A 13,992-nucleotide genomic window follows, 5' to 3' on the forward strand; every position below is an offset into this window, starting at 1 on the left:
TGAATTAATTTTTGTATAAGATGTAAGGAAGAGATCCAGTTTCAGCTTTCTACATATGGCTAGCCAGTTTTCCCAGCACCATTTATTAAATAGGGAATCCCTTCCCCATTGCTTGTTTTTGTCAGGTTTGTCAAAGATCAGATGGTTATAGATGTGTGGTGTTATTTCTGAGGGCTCTGTTCTGTTCCATTGGTCTATATCTCTGTTTTGGTACCAGTACCATGCTGTTTTGTTTACTGTAGCCTTGTAGTATAGTTTGAAGTCAGGTAGCGTGATGCCTCCAGCTTTGTTCTTTTTGCTTAGGATTGTCTTGGCAATGCAGGCTCTTTTTTGGTTCCATATGAACTTTAAAGTAGTTTTTTCGAATTCTGTGAAGAAAGTCATTGGTAGCTTGATGGGGATGGCATTGAATCTATAAATTACCTTGGGCAGTATGGCCATTTTCATGATATTGATTCTTCCTATCCACGAGCATGGAATGTTCCTCCATTTGTTTGTGTCCTCTTTTATTTCATTGAGCAGTGGTTTGTAATTCTCCTTGAAGACGTCCTTCACATCCCTTTTAAGCTGGATTCCTAGGTATTTTATTCTCTTTGAAGCAATTGTGAATGGGAGTTCACTCATGATTCTGCTCTCTGTCTGTCTGTCATTGGTGTATAGGAATGCTTGTGATTTTTGCACATTGATTTTGTATCCTGAGAGTTTGCTGAAGTTGCGTATCAGCTTAAGGAGATTTTGGGCTGAGACAATGGGGTTTTCTAAATATACAATCATGTCATCTGCAAACAGGGACAATTTGACTTCCTCTTTTCCTAAGTGAACACCCTTTATTTCTTTCTCCTGCCTGATTGCCCTGGCCAGAATTTCCAACACTATGTTGAATAGGAGTGGTGAGATTTGGGCTGAGACAATGGGGTTTTCTAAATATACAATCATGTCATCTGCAAACAGGGACAATTTGACTTCCTCTTTTCCTAAGTGAACATCCTTTATTTCTTTCTCCTGCCTGATTGCCCTGGCCAGAATTTCCAACACTATGTTGAATAGGAGTGGTGAGAGAGGGCATCCCTGTCTTATGCCAGTTTTCAAAGGGAATGCTTCCAGTTTTTGCCCATTCAGTATGATATTGGCTGTGGGTTTGTCATAAATAGCTCTTATTATTTTGAGATACATCCTATCAATACCTAATTTATTGAGTTTTTAGCATGAAGGGCTGTTGAAGTTTGTCAAAGGCCTTTTCTCCATCTATTGAGATAATAATATGGTTTTGTCTTTGGTTCTGTTTATACGATGGATTACGTTTATCAATTTGTGTATGTTGAACCAGCCTTGCATGCCAGGGATGAAGCCCACTTGATCATGGTGGATAAGCTTTTTGATGTGCTGCTGGATTCGGTTTGCCAGTATTTTATTGAGAATTTTCACATCGATGTTCATCAGGGATATTGGTCTAAAATTCTCTTTTTTTGTTGTGTCTCTGCCAGGCTTTGGTGTCAGGATGATGCTGGCCTCATAAAATGAGTTAGGGTGGATTCCCTCTTTTTCTATTCATTGAAGAGTTTCAGAAGGAATGGTACCAGCTCCTCTTTGTACCTCTGGTAGAATTCGGCTGTGACTCCGTCTGATCCTGGACTTTTTTGGGTTGGCAGGCTCTTAATTATTGCATCAATTTCGGAGCCTGTTATTGGTCTATTCAGCGATTCAACTTCTTCCTGGTTTAGTCTTGGGAGGGTGTATGTGTCCAGGAATTTATCCAATTCTTCTAGATTTTCTAGCTTATTTGCGCAGAGGTGTTTACAGTATTGTCTGATGATAGTTTGTATCTCTGTGGGATTGGTGGTGATATCTCCTTTATCATTTTTTATTGTGTCTATTTGATTCTTCTCTCTTTTCTTCTTTGTTAGTCTTGCTAGGGGTATACCTATTTTGTTGATCTTTCAAAAAACCAGCTCCTGGATTCACTGATTTTTTTGAAGGGTTTTTTGTGGCTCTATCTCCTTCAGTTTGGCTCTGATTTTAGTTGTTTCTTGCCTTCTGCTAGCTTTTGAATGTGTTTGCTCTTGCTTCTCTAGTTCTTTTAATTGTGATGTTAGGATGTCGATTTTAGATCTTTTCTGCTGTCTCTTGTGGACATTTAGTGCTATACATTTCCCTCTACACACTGCTTTAAACGTGTCCTAGAGATTCTGGTATGTTGTGTCTTTGTTCTCATTGGTTTCAAAGAACATCTTTATTTCTGCCTTCATTTCGTTAAGTACCCAGTAGTCATTCAAGAGCAGGTTGTTCAGTTTCCATGTAGTTGAGCAGTTTTGAGTGAGTTTCTTAATCCTGAGTTCTAGTTTGATTGCACTGTGGTCTGAGAGACAGTTTGTTATAATTTCTGTTCTTTTACATTTGCTGGGGAGAGCTTTACTTCCAACTATGTGGTCAATTTTGGAATAAGTGCAATGTGGTGCTGAGAAGAATGTATGTTCTGTTGATTTGGGGTGGAGAGTTCTGTATTAGGTCTGCTTGGTGCAGAGCTGAGTTCAATTCCTGGATATCCTTGTTAACTTTCTCTCTTGTGGACCTAACATTGATAGTGGGGTGTTAAAGTCTCCCATTATTATTGTATGGGAGTCTAAGTCTCTTTGTAGGTCTCTAAGGACTTGCTTTATGAATCTGGATTCTCCTGTATTGGGTGCATATATATTTAGGATATTTAGCTCTTCCTGTTGAATTGATCCCTTTACCATTATGTAATGGCCTTCTTTGTCTCTTCTGATCTTTGTTGGTTTAAAGTCTGTTTTATCAGAGACTAGGATTGCAGGCCCTGCTTTTTTTTGCTTTCCATTTGCTTGGTAGATCTTCCTCCATCCCTTTATTTTGAGCCTATGTGTGTCTCTGCACATGAGATGGGTCTCCTGAATACAGCACACAGATGGGTCTTGACTCTTTATCCAATTTGCCAGTCTGTGTCTTTTAATTGGGGGCATTTAGCCCATTTACATTTAAGGTTAATATTGTTATGTGTGAATTTGGTCCTGTCATTATGATGTTAGCTGGTTATTTTGCTCATTACTTGATGCAGTTTCTTCCTTGCATTGATGGTCTTTACAATTTGGCATGTTTTTGCAGTGGCTGGTACCAGTTGTTCCTTTCCATGTTTAGTGCTTCCTTCAGGAGCTCTTGTAAGGCAGGCCTGGTGGTGACAAAATCTCTCAGCATTTGCTTGTCTGTAAAGGATTTTATTTCTCCTTCACTTATGAAGCTTAGTTTGGTTGGATATGAGATTCTGGGTTGAAAATTATTTTCCTTAAGAATGTTGAATATTGGCCCCTACTCTCTTCTGGCTTGCAGAGTTTCTGCCAAGAGATCCGCTGTTAGTCTGATGGGCTTCCCTTGTGGGTAACCCGACCTTTCTCTCTGCCTGCCCTTAACATTTTTTCCTTCATTTCAACTTTGATGAATCTGACAATTATGTGTCTTGGAGTTGCTATTCTCGAGGAGTATCTTCGTGGCATTCTCTGTATTTCCTGAATTTGAATGTTGGCCTGCCTTGCTAGGTTGGGGAAGTTCTCCTGGATAATATCCTGAAGAGTGTTTTCCAAATTGGTTCCATTCTCCCTGTCACTTTCAGGTACACCATTCAATCGTAGATTTGGTCTTTTCACATAGTCCCATATTTCTTAGAGGCTTTGTTCATTTTTTTTTACTCTTTTTTCTCTAAACTTCTCTTCTGGCTTCATTTCATTCACTTGATCTTCAATCACTGATACTCTTTCTTCCAGTTGATCGAATCGGCTACTGAAGCTTGTGCATGTGTCACGTAATTCTCGTGCCACGGTTTTCAGCTCTGTCAGGTCATTTAAGGTCTTCTCTATGCTGTTTATTCTAGTTAGACATTCGTGCAATCTTTTTCCAAGGTTTTTACTTTCTTTGCGATGGGTTCAAACATCCTCCTTTAGCTCGGAGAAGTTTGTTATTACCGATCTTCTGAAGCCTTCTTCTTTCAACTCGTTAAAGTCATTCTCCATCCAGCTTTGTTCCATTGCTGGTGAGGAGCTGCATTCCTTTGGAGGAGAAGAGGCGCTCAGATTTTTAGAATTTTCAGCTTTTCTGCTCTGGTTTCTCCCCATCTTTGTGGTTTTATCTACCTTTGGTCTTTGATGATGGTGACGTACAGATAGGGTTTTGGTGTGGATATCCTTTCTGTTTGTTAGTTTTCCTTCTAACAGTCAGGACCCTGAGCTGCAGGTCTGTTGGAGTTTGCTGGAGGTCCACTCCAGACCCTGTTTGCCTGGGTATCACCAGTGGAGGCTGCAGAATGGCAAGTATTGCAGAACAGCAAATGTTGCTGCCTGATTGTTCCTCTGGAAGCTTCGTCTCAGAGGGGCACCTGGCTGTATGAGGTATCAGCCAGCCCCTACTGGGAGATGCCTCCCAGTTAGGCTACTCGGGGGTCAGGGACCCACTTGAGGAGGCAGTCTGTCCATTCTCAGATCTCAAACTCCGTGCTGGGAGAACCACTACTCTCTTCAAAGCTGTCAGTCAGGGACGTTTAACTCTGATCTTCTTTCACTTCCTTAAACTCACAGGGTCTTTTGTGCCTCAAAGAACAAGCTGCTCCCTCCCCTTACTGCCATTCTTCACATGGCTAACCCTCTCTTCTCTTTGCTTTCGGGTTAAATGTCACCCCCTCAGAGAGCCATTCCTCTATGCCACAAAGAGGGTTCCCCTGTTACTTTTTTTTTTTTTTTTTTTTTTTTTGTCTGTCTTCTCTACCAAAACATAAGCTGCATGGACAGCAGCACCATATGTCTTCCTTCCCATTGTATCCTTAGTGCCAAATCCAGTTGCCTGGTGCACAGTACACACTCAGTAAATATTTTTTGAATTGATTTATGCTGCCATTTCCCATGTACATTTTAATAGCATTATAAAGTTCATGATACATATTTCTAGATAACTTCTGAAAATAAATTCCTCCCTCACCCAAATTTATTATTTTTTAAATTTAATCTTACCTAAACTGAATCTCTCAAAAGCCTCCTGTCTATCCTGAGTGGTTACTGGCTGACCTTCCAAACTTTCCAATGAACGGAGGTGGAAAATGGTAAACTGGAGGTAATGAGGAAGGGTCACAACTGGATTTTCAACTAGGATCAGAGAAATCAAATCTTGAAGCAGTTTCAACTTGCTTATATCTTGGAGCTGAAATGATATAACATTAGTATTGGTATAATTTAATTTAAAAATCATAACATACTTAAAGGAAGTTACAAATCAAGGAAATTTAACATGGCAAGGAATCTATTCATGAAACCAATTACCCAAAAGTAGTGGTGTCAGGAAAGGGAGTATATGAGTATTTATAGTGTATTTGGGCAGTATTAGGTATTTTCCATACACTATTTCATTTGTGACTCCTCACAACAACTTATCATGTAAGTATCATCTTAATTTTACAGATGAAGAAATTCAGGATCAAAGAAGTTAGGCGACTTGCCCAAAGCTCAAAGCCTTGTAAGTGAATGAAACAGGATTTGAATTCAAGTTTGTGTAACTCTCAACTTTGTCTTTTCATTATACTGATTTAACAAATCAAAAAAATGAATAGTTATAAAAAATATTTTGGTAAATCTTCAGATAACTGCTATAATTGACAGTTTCTTCAGATAGTTTATTCTCAACCTAAAAAGGCTGAGAAACAGTACTCCAAATAGCTAGTACAAATAAATCTTCTCTCCCAAGTGAATGTGCAGCACTCTTCATAATGCCAGTGTCAAATATCAGTGGGGTGAGGACATCATACAAAATTAGAAATAAATATTTATTGATTTTCCTATTGCACAGCTGACACTAAGTTGACACTATCTAAGGATCAACTACTTCAGGAATATTTATGGCAAATTTTAGATCTATGACTACCTCTTCCCATCATCCCATAGCATCAACAGCCCCAAGGTGATGCTGTACAACATGGGGTTGGGCTTGGGCTCTGAGGCTCTTGGACTGTCACAGGATGAAATTAGAAAGCATAGGTATTGTTAACAACATGGCATTAAATGAATATTGCTTATTATTATTGGCCTCCACTGGTGAAGGCTTAAAGAATATAGCTTTAGACTTATTTAGTGTTTTAAAGTTTTTTTTAAAGCATTTTCACATCTATCATTTCATCTGAGCCCCCATAATACCCCTGTAAAGGAGGCAGTATAGGGATTATTTTCTCCAAACAGTGGTTTTAGAGGGATTAAAGAATTCTCCAAGGTCATGGAAGGCAATTCTATAGAGGCCCATCTTTGAAGTCACATCTTTCATTTTCTATTCTACAACTGATGTTCATTAAATTATGGCACAATTTTCCCAATTTTAATACAAATTTAAATAAATTAACATATTTACTAAGCAAATGCTTATTAAATACCTAGCTGTGAATAAATACCATAAGAAAATCATAAACTATATTCCAGAGAAAAATATACAACATCATCCAAATATGTAAATCATAACAAAGTTGCTCTACTATGAAAAGCTAGTGATCAACCTCCTATAACACCTAACATTATAATCAAAATAAACTGGTAAATTTGAAATTGGAAGTTAATACTGTCAAAAAAAAAAAACCCAGAACTTTCTTCTAGGCATTCAGTGATCTGGATCCTGGCACAAAATGTGACTCTAGATAAGGGACTTAACCTGTCCTAGACCTTACTTGTTACTACCTAACTCATAGTGTTACAGAAATAATCCTTGTACTGCCTTCTTAACAAGAATGTTATGAGGCTTACATGAAATGATAAATGTAAAAATGCTAAGAGGTCAACCCTAGGTTACTATGGAACCCATGCAAAATGAGGACTGCTTGTATTTAATTAATCTAGAAAATCATGGGCTATGTCTGAATCTAGTGTTTAGTCAAAGGAGCAAAATCTTCAAAAGAAGAAATCCCATTTTTAAAAAACTTAGATATTTTTAATCTTTTATTTTTTAACAAGTCTAAAAATTCCTGCTATTTTGAATAACTTACCGATGATATCTTGTTGCCTTTCAAATTGAGGACTCGCAAAGATTTTAACTTCTTCCCTAACCATACTGGAATATGCTCAATTTCATTTCCTGCAAGGTTAAGCTTTTGCAGATTACACATATTTTCTATGCCTTCAATTTTGCTGGAAAGCAAAGGATAAAATAAAATTTAGTGAGTACAATTATAGAGTCTCTCCATTGTATTTTTAGAATAAACAGCTTTAGCTCCATGTTAGATTACTTTTCATAATGATAATTTATCAACTCTTTTCATAAATGAGAACAAAGAAAAGTGGCTAAAGCCAAATTTACCAGAACAGCTAAACTGCCAACCTTTTATTACTATGCCCAGGAATCCTATCAATCTTATTATTAGACTTTGCAACTCCATAACATAGAAAAGAAAAATGTGTCCATGGCATTCTCACCGACTACTGTGAACAGTACTAGCAAACAGCCAGTGGAGACCTGGGAAACTCAATAGCACCCTGTGCTATCTGCTACATTCCTGTCCAAAAGATGTTCCTAATTATTGTCTTAAGTTATCATAAAAAGATTAGCTATGCCAGCAGGATATGGGAGCCCATAGATGATACTGTATTTAGGAATGTAAGTAATTTAATCAGAACTTTTAAATAAAGCATTTATCACACATATTAATGAATTCTGATTGATGAAGGTTTTTCCCAAGTCACTTCTAATTTATTTGTCAATTTAATTCTTTGGTCAATTTTCTATACTGCACAAATACTTCAAAGCCTCTATCTATACTGGGTAAATATTTCTAAGCTTCTCTACTTTCACTTTTATTTTGCTGAAAATATTTTCATCAGAGTCAACTTTTTATACAAATTTTATAATAAGGGTTTGGTTCATTAATCATTTTTTTTCATTTCAGTTTTGTCATATCAGAACTTCTGCCATTGCTAGTCATTTTCTTGGCCATCATATTTACCAAGTCTAACTTGGGGGAAAAGCATGCAGATATTAAGAATTTCAAGATTTGATTCTTGTATCATTTTGTCTATAACAAGTTTTCTATATGAAGTTTTAGCCAGTGTCAGTTTTAGTATGTTTATTTCTCACAGTAATATATATTATGAATTGGAAACAGGATTGAGAGCATATTTCTTGTAGCAATGAGCAAAGAACATCAGAATCAAAACAGATTAGAACATCTTGGGGGTCAAAATGGCAGGGTTAAAACATTCTGCTTCATGTCAACATTCTTAATGTAATAAGGTAATAAATCACAGACAATATCTGGGAAAACTTCCTGTCAGAAATGAAATTAAGATACAATTTGGTGCTCAAAAATATATCTCTTTGATAATGCTAGATGTTATTCTGTACTTCAGTAATGCCAAAACATAAAGACAGTTACCTACCATATGTGAAGAGACAGACATTCATTTGATTGATGAATAAAGATAAAAATATCTTCTGTTTCTGTGTCAAATCATTCTTTCAGTAATGTGGATAACATTAATCTACCTCTCTAACAAAGCTATCTGCAATGCTGCCTAAAGATTTTGTTATATAACTCACCTGATTTTGTTATATGATAAGTTGAGTTCACGTAATTTTAACAGCTTGTCCAACTTTTCAATCTTCCCTATTAGATTATAGCTGAGATTCAGTACTTCAAGTTTAACACATTTTTCCAAATTCTCAATATACTAATTGGAAACAAATGAATAAATACTTTACACAACAGATGACTTGACATAAAGTACAACATTTACTTATGTGCATCAGGGTCTGTTTGATCAGTCATCAGAAAATAATATACCCTTACTGCTCTCCTGGAGAATCCCTTGATGCAGCTCTCCTTGACTAGGAGTAATAACTCTACTCAAGCTACCAAACTCTCTTTGCCCTTCAGTTGACAACAACATTGTCTATATACTAAGAAGCTCAAGACTATCCAACAAGATTTCCCTCACTGTCGTTCCCTCTACCTCACTTTTGCCATACCTCTCCCTCTCATTCCCCTCCTTTCTTCCAAAAGATAGTGCTATAGTTTTAGTGTCCCCTCCAAAGCTCATGTTGAATTTAACTGCCATTGTGACAGTTCTGAGAGGCGAGACCTTCATGTGATTAGGTTATGAGGGTTCTGCCCTCAGGAATGAATTAATGCCATTAGCTTGGGAGTGGATTAATTATCACAGTTCAGTCTCCTTTTTCTCTCTATGTCTCAGGATCTTTTGCTCTCTTGCTCTGCCTCACTATGGGATGCCTTCTACCATGTCATGACGCAGCAAGAAGGCCCTCCCTAGATGCAGCACCTCAATCTTGAACTTCCCAGCCTCCAGAACGGTGAGCCAAAGAAATCTTTACTCTTTATAAATTACCCAGTCTGTGGTAGTCTGTTACAGCAGCAGAAAATGGACTAAGAGACTAAGAGAGATAGCTTTCTTCTTTTTCTTTTTTTTTGGGGGGGTGGGGAGGGGGCGGGGACCGAGTCTCACTGTTGGCCAGGCTGGAGTGCAGTGGCGCAATCTTGGCTCACTGCAACCTCTGCCTCTCGGGTTCAAGCGATTCTCCTGCCTCAGCCTCCCGAGTAGCTGGGACCACAGGCGCGTCCCACCTAGCCTGGTTAATTTTTTGTATTTTTAGTAGAGATGGGGTTTCACCATGTCAGCCACAATGTCTTCTTTTTCAAGTTAAATCAAGTACTTATGCTCTTGCATGATCTCACCTCCTCCCCCAATGCCCTTGCAAATTCAACCTCTTTCTCCCTCCTGGATCTTCCCCTCAAGTTTAAAAGCAGTCATTCTCCAACATATATTCATTACACACTTACTACATATGAGGCATTGCACCAGGTAATGGGAATATGGCGTGAACTAGATAATTCTTCCCTGCTGCCCAGAGCTTATATTCAATATGTTCAGATTTCTTCTATATAAATCACCTAGGACTAAACTTGTTTTACTATGAAGCCATCATCTTATCTTCCTTATCTACCACCAATGTTCTCACACGAATTGTCTACATTTGTTCATTCTGTCTTCCATTCATTCCTATTCTACAGGTTGACTATACCTTATCCAAAATGCTTGGGACCTAAAGAGTTTCAGATTTCAGATTTGTTTTGAAATATTTGCATTATACTTACTGGTTAAGCAACACAAATCAAAAAATCCAAAACCCAAAAATGCTCAAATGAGCATTTTCCTTGAGCATCAGGTCAGTGCTCAAAAAGTTTTGGATTTTGGAGCATTGCAGATTTTTGGATTTGGGATGCTCAACCTGTATTGGTAAGGCAATATATCTTCTACCACATCAAATGGTTCTCTCCAAGATTATAATTCATTCACCCATTCCACAAATATTTATCAAACATGGATTATGGGCCAGGAGCTGTTCTAGGTACTGGAAACAAAGTAGTGAATAAAGAAAACAAAGTTCTTGTTCTCAATCACAGAAACAGACAATAAACAAATAAATATATGGCAGGGCGCGGTGGCTCATGCCTGTAATCCCAACACTTTGGGAAGCTGAGGAGGGCAGATCACAAGGTCAGGAGATCGAGACCATCCTGGTCAACATGGTGAAACCCTGTCTCTACTAAAAATAAAAAAAAATTAGCTGGGTGTCGTAGCACGTGCCTGTAATCCCAGCTACTCAGGAGGCTAAGGCAGGAAAATCCCTTGAACCAGGGAGTAGGACGTTGCAGTGAGCCGAGATCACGCCATTGCACTCCAGCCTGGCAAGAGAGCGAGACTCTCTCCAAAAAAAAAAAAAAAAGAAATATATATATATATATATATACGTATATATATATATGTATATATATATATATATATGTATATATATATATCTCACTCTGTCATCTAGGCTGATGCCTTCTCTTACCACCCAATCACAATTAGTCACCCTCTCCTCAGTCGCACTCTCATTCTTTTAGTCAACAAGTAAGTACTTATTTAGCACCAGGCAGTAATGCTAGAGTAGTGAACACAACGGGCAAAATCTGCCCTGTTGGTGCCTTGCATTCTGTCACAAGATGTCTTTATTTCCTTTTTAGCACTGTTTATTTTCTGAAGATCTTGTTTGCTATAAAATCTATAAAATATGTATATATTTATATATAAGCATATATAAATATATAAGCAATACATGTTTGCTATAAAAATCTATAAAATATGTATATATTTATATTTATATATAAATATATATATTTTGCCCGTTGTGTTTCACTACTCTAGCATTACTGCCTGGTGCTAAATAAATACTTGTTGACTAAAAGAATGAGAGTGTGACTGAGGAGAGGGTGACTAATTGTGATTGGGTGGTAAGAGAGGGCATCGGCCTAGATGACAGAGTGAGACCCTGTCTCAAAAAAAAAAAAAAAAAAAGAGAAGACCTCACTAAGTTGAGACCTTAACAACAAGAAGCCAGCTGTATGAACATCTAGGTTGCCCAGGCTAGAGTACAATGGCGTGATCTTGGCTCACTGCAACCTCCGCCTCCCGGGTTCAAGCGATTCTCCTATCTCAGCCTCCTGAGTAGCTGGGATTACAGGTGCCCGCCACTACACCTGGCTAATTTTTGGTATTTTTAGTAGAGATGGGGTTTCATCATGTTGCCCAGGCTGGTCTCAAACTCCTGACCTCAGGTGATCTGCCCACCTCGGCCTCCCAAAGTGCTGGGATTACAGGCGTGAGCCACTGCGCCCGGCTGCTGCTTTTCTTTTAACTTATTAAAATACATCTTTCATTAAACACAATGTTTAAGTCTTATGCAGGCTAAATCTGTCAATATTTTTCCTTTGTGGTACTAGGGTTAGTATTTGCTTAGGGGGACCTTCACCACTCTAAGATTTTAAAAATATTCTCATATACTCTCTCTAATACTTTTATAGCATTTCTGTTACTTGGTTTTTTCATTTTGCTTTGTTTTCATTTAGTTCTTCACCCTTCTGGAATTACTTTTTGTGAATAATACGTGGTAGAAATCTAAGGTTTTTTTCTTCCAATTAAAGGAATTAAGTTGTCTATTATAATGTGTTCATGTTGTATAGTTTATGAATAAAGCTGTAAACACTCTAGGCAGGAATTAGCAAACATTTTCTGTAAAAGGCTGATATGGTTTAGCTGTGTCCCCACCCAAATCTCATCTTGAATTCCCATGTGTTGTGGGAGGGACCCAGTGGGAGATAATTGAATCATGGGGGCAGGTCCTTCCCCTACTGTTCTCGTGATAGTAAGTCTCACAAGATCTGGTGGTTATTATAAGGGGGAGTTTTCCTTCACAAGCTCTCTTTAGGCCTGCTGCCATCCATGTAAGACGTGACTTGCTCCTCTTTGCCTTCCACCACGATTGTGAGGCTTCCCCAGTCACGTGAAACTGTAAGTCCAATTAAACCTCTTTCTTTTGTAAATTGCCCAGTCTTGGGTACGTCTTTATCAGCAGCATGAAAATGAACGAATACAAAGGCCAAATAGTAAATGTTTTTGGCTTTGCGGGCCATATAGTCTGTGGCAACTACTAAGCTCTGCTACTGTAGTGCAAAAACAACCACAGACAATATGTAAACAAATAAGGGTGACTGTGTTCCAATAAAACTTTACTTACAAAAATAGATAGCTGGCCTGATCTGGCCTGTAAGCTGTACTTTGCCAACCCCTTCTCTACAGAGTCAATGTTGTAAGAATATTGAGTAATAGAAACTTATTAATTTGGAAATGTCATATACTTCTGATTTAGAACATTCACTGGAAACAATAAAAGGTCTGCCACAAATTAGGTGACATTAGGATAATTTTTTTTCGCAGTATTAAAGCACAGAAAAGTTAAAAACAGTATCTATGCTCAGAAATTGTTGGTAACCTACCTTAAATTTCTTGCCACCGTCTTTAGAAAGTGAAAGGTTCAGAGATTTTATCAAAGCCAAATTATCCTGTTTAGTAAGTTTTTTAATGAGGGCCTCTGTAATATATCTAACTCCTGCATGTGAATCAGCTCCTGAAATTATAGAAACAGATCATCATCAGTAGAGGAAAGACATGAATATCACAAAGAACAAGTTGTTTTGATGTTATGTAACAAAAACAAAAATTAAGCCATGAATATACCAAAAAAGCTGGCTATTTCTAATCATAATGTTTTAATAATATTTTACTTCATAGCATTTCATAATTATAATGAAATAATGATGTAATGATTGTAATACTATAATGTATTATAATGTAATAACTATAATGTATTGTATATTACAATTAATGTATTGTAATACTATAACGTATTGTAATGTAGTAACTATAATGATACAAAGATGATAATGGTTATACACACTATAAATATTTGGTGTGTGCCAAGCTTTGGGCTAAGTGGTTTACATTTTTAAAATTTAATTTATACAACAAACCTTTGAGATAGAAATTATTAATATCATCACTTACTAAAAAAAATCATTTGCTCAAGATCCTACAGCTAATTAAGGCACAAATCCAGAACTTGAATCCAGTCAGAGGAATATAAAACTTGCACTTTTAACTATATGAAGTTTTTAGCAATATTTTCGTGTTAGTTTTTAAAAATAAACTGGTAATACTTAGTTGTTTGCTTTTTTAGAAAATTCCAATCTAAAGTTCAGAAACATTGAAATTCTTAAAAATCCTCTTTTCCTATTTTTTTATGGTAAGAAACTCTAAATTTGTTGCACTTTTAAATAGAGAAAATCACAACATATTTTATAGAGCTAGAGCAATCACTTGATGGATGGCAAATCTGGTCTTATAACTTTCCTGGATATTGTTGTCAAAGACTGTTAATGCCACATTACATTTTACAAAAGTAGCCCTAAAAAGAAAATCAGCTCTTGGTTCTTGCCTTACGAGTCAGAAAAAATTAATCCTGGGTTGAGATCCAGGCTGTGAGCCAAAGATTCTCTAAGATTATTTACAAGTTAGTATTAAATTTATTTTGGTTCAAAATAAAACAATATTTAAATTTAACTTGGCTTGTTCTGGG

The 13,992-nt window shown here is 37.1% G+C and overlaps 1 protein-coding gene across 4 annotated transcripts in view; it reads right to left on the bottom strand.

Annotated features, from left to right (window-relative positions):
- CNTRL (centriolin) overlaps positions 1-13,992 on the bottom strand; it is a 103,738-nt gene that overhangs the window by 75,301 nt on the left and 14,445 nt on the right. For all 4 annotated transcript variants that reach the window (XM_055117680.2, XM_057298651.2, XM_063594243.1 and 1 more), the window contains 4 exons: positions 12,854-12,984; positions 8,560-8,690; positions 7,013-7,154; positions 5,007-5,193 (listed from right to left, as the gene is read on the bottom strand). In XM_055117680.2, coding sequence (XP_054973655.1) covers positions 5,007-5,193; positions 7,013-7,154; positions 8,560-8,690; positions 12,854-12,984 — 591 coding nt within the window. The remainder of the gene's footprint in view (positions 1-5,006; positions 5,194-7,012; positions 7,155-8,559; positions 8,691-12,853; positions 12,985-13,992) is intronic.

Source organism: Pan paniscus, chromosome 11 (assembly GCF_029289425.2).
Source record: "Pan paniscus chromosome 11, NHGRI_mPanPan1-v2.0_pri, whole genome shotgun sequence".
NCBI classification, from domain to species: Eukaryota; Metazoa; Chordata; class Mammalia; order Primates; family Hominidae; genus Pan; species Pan paniscus.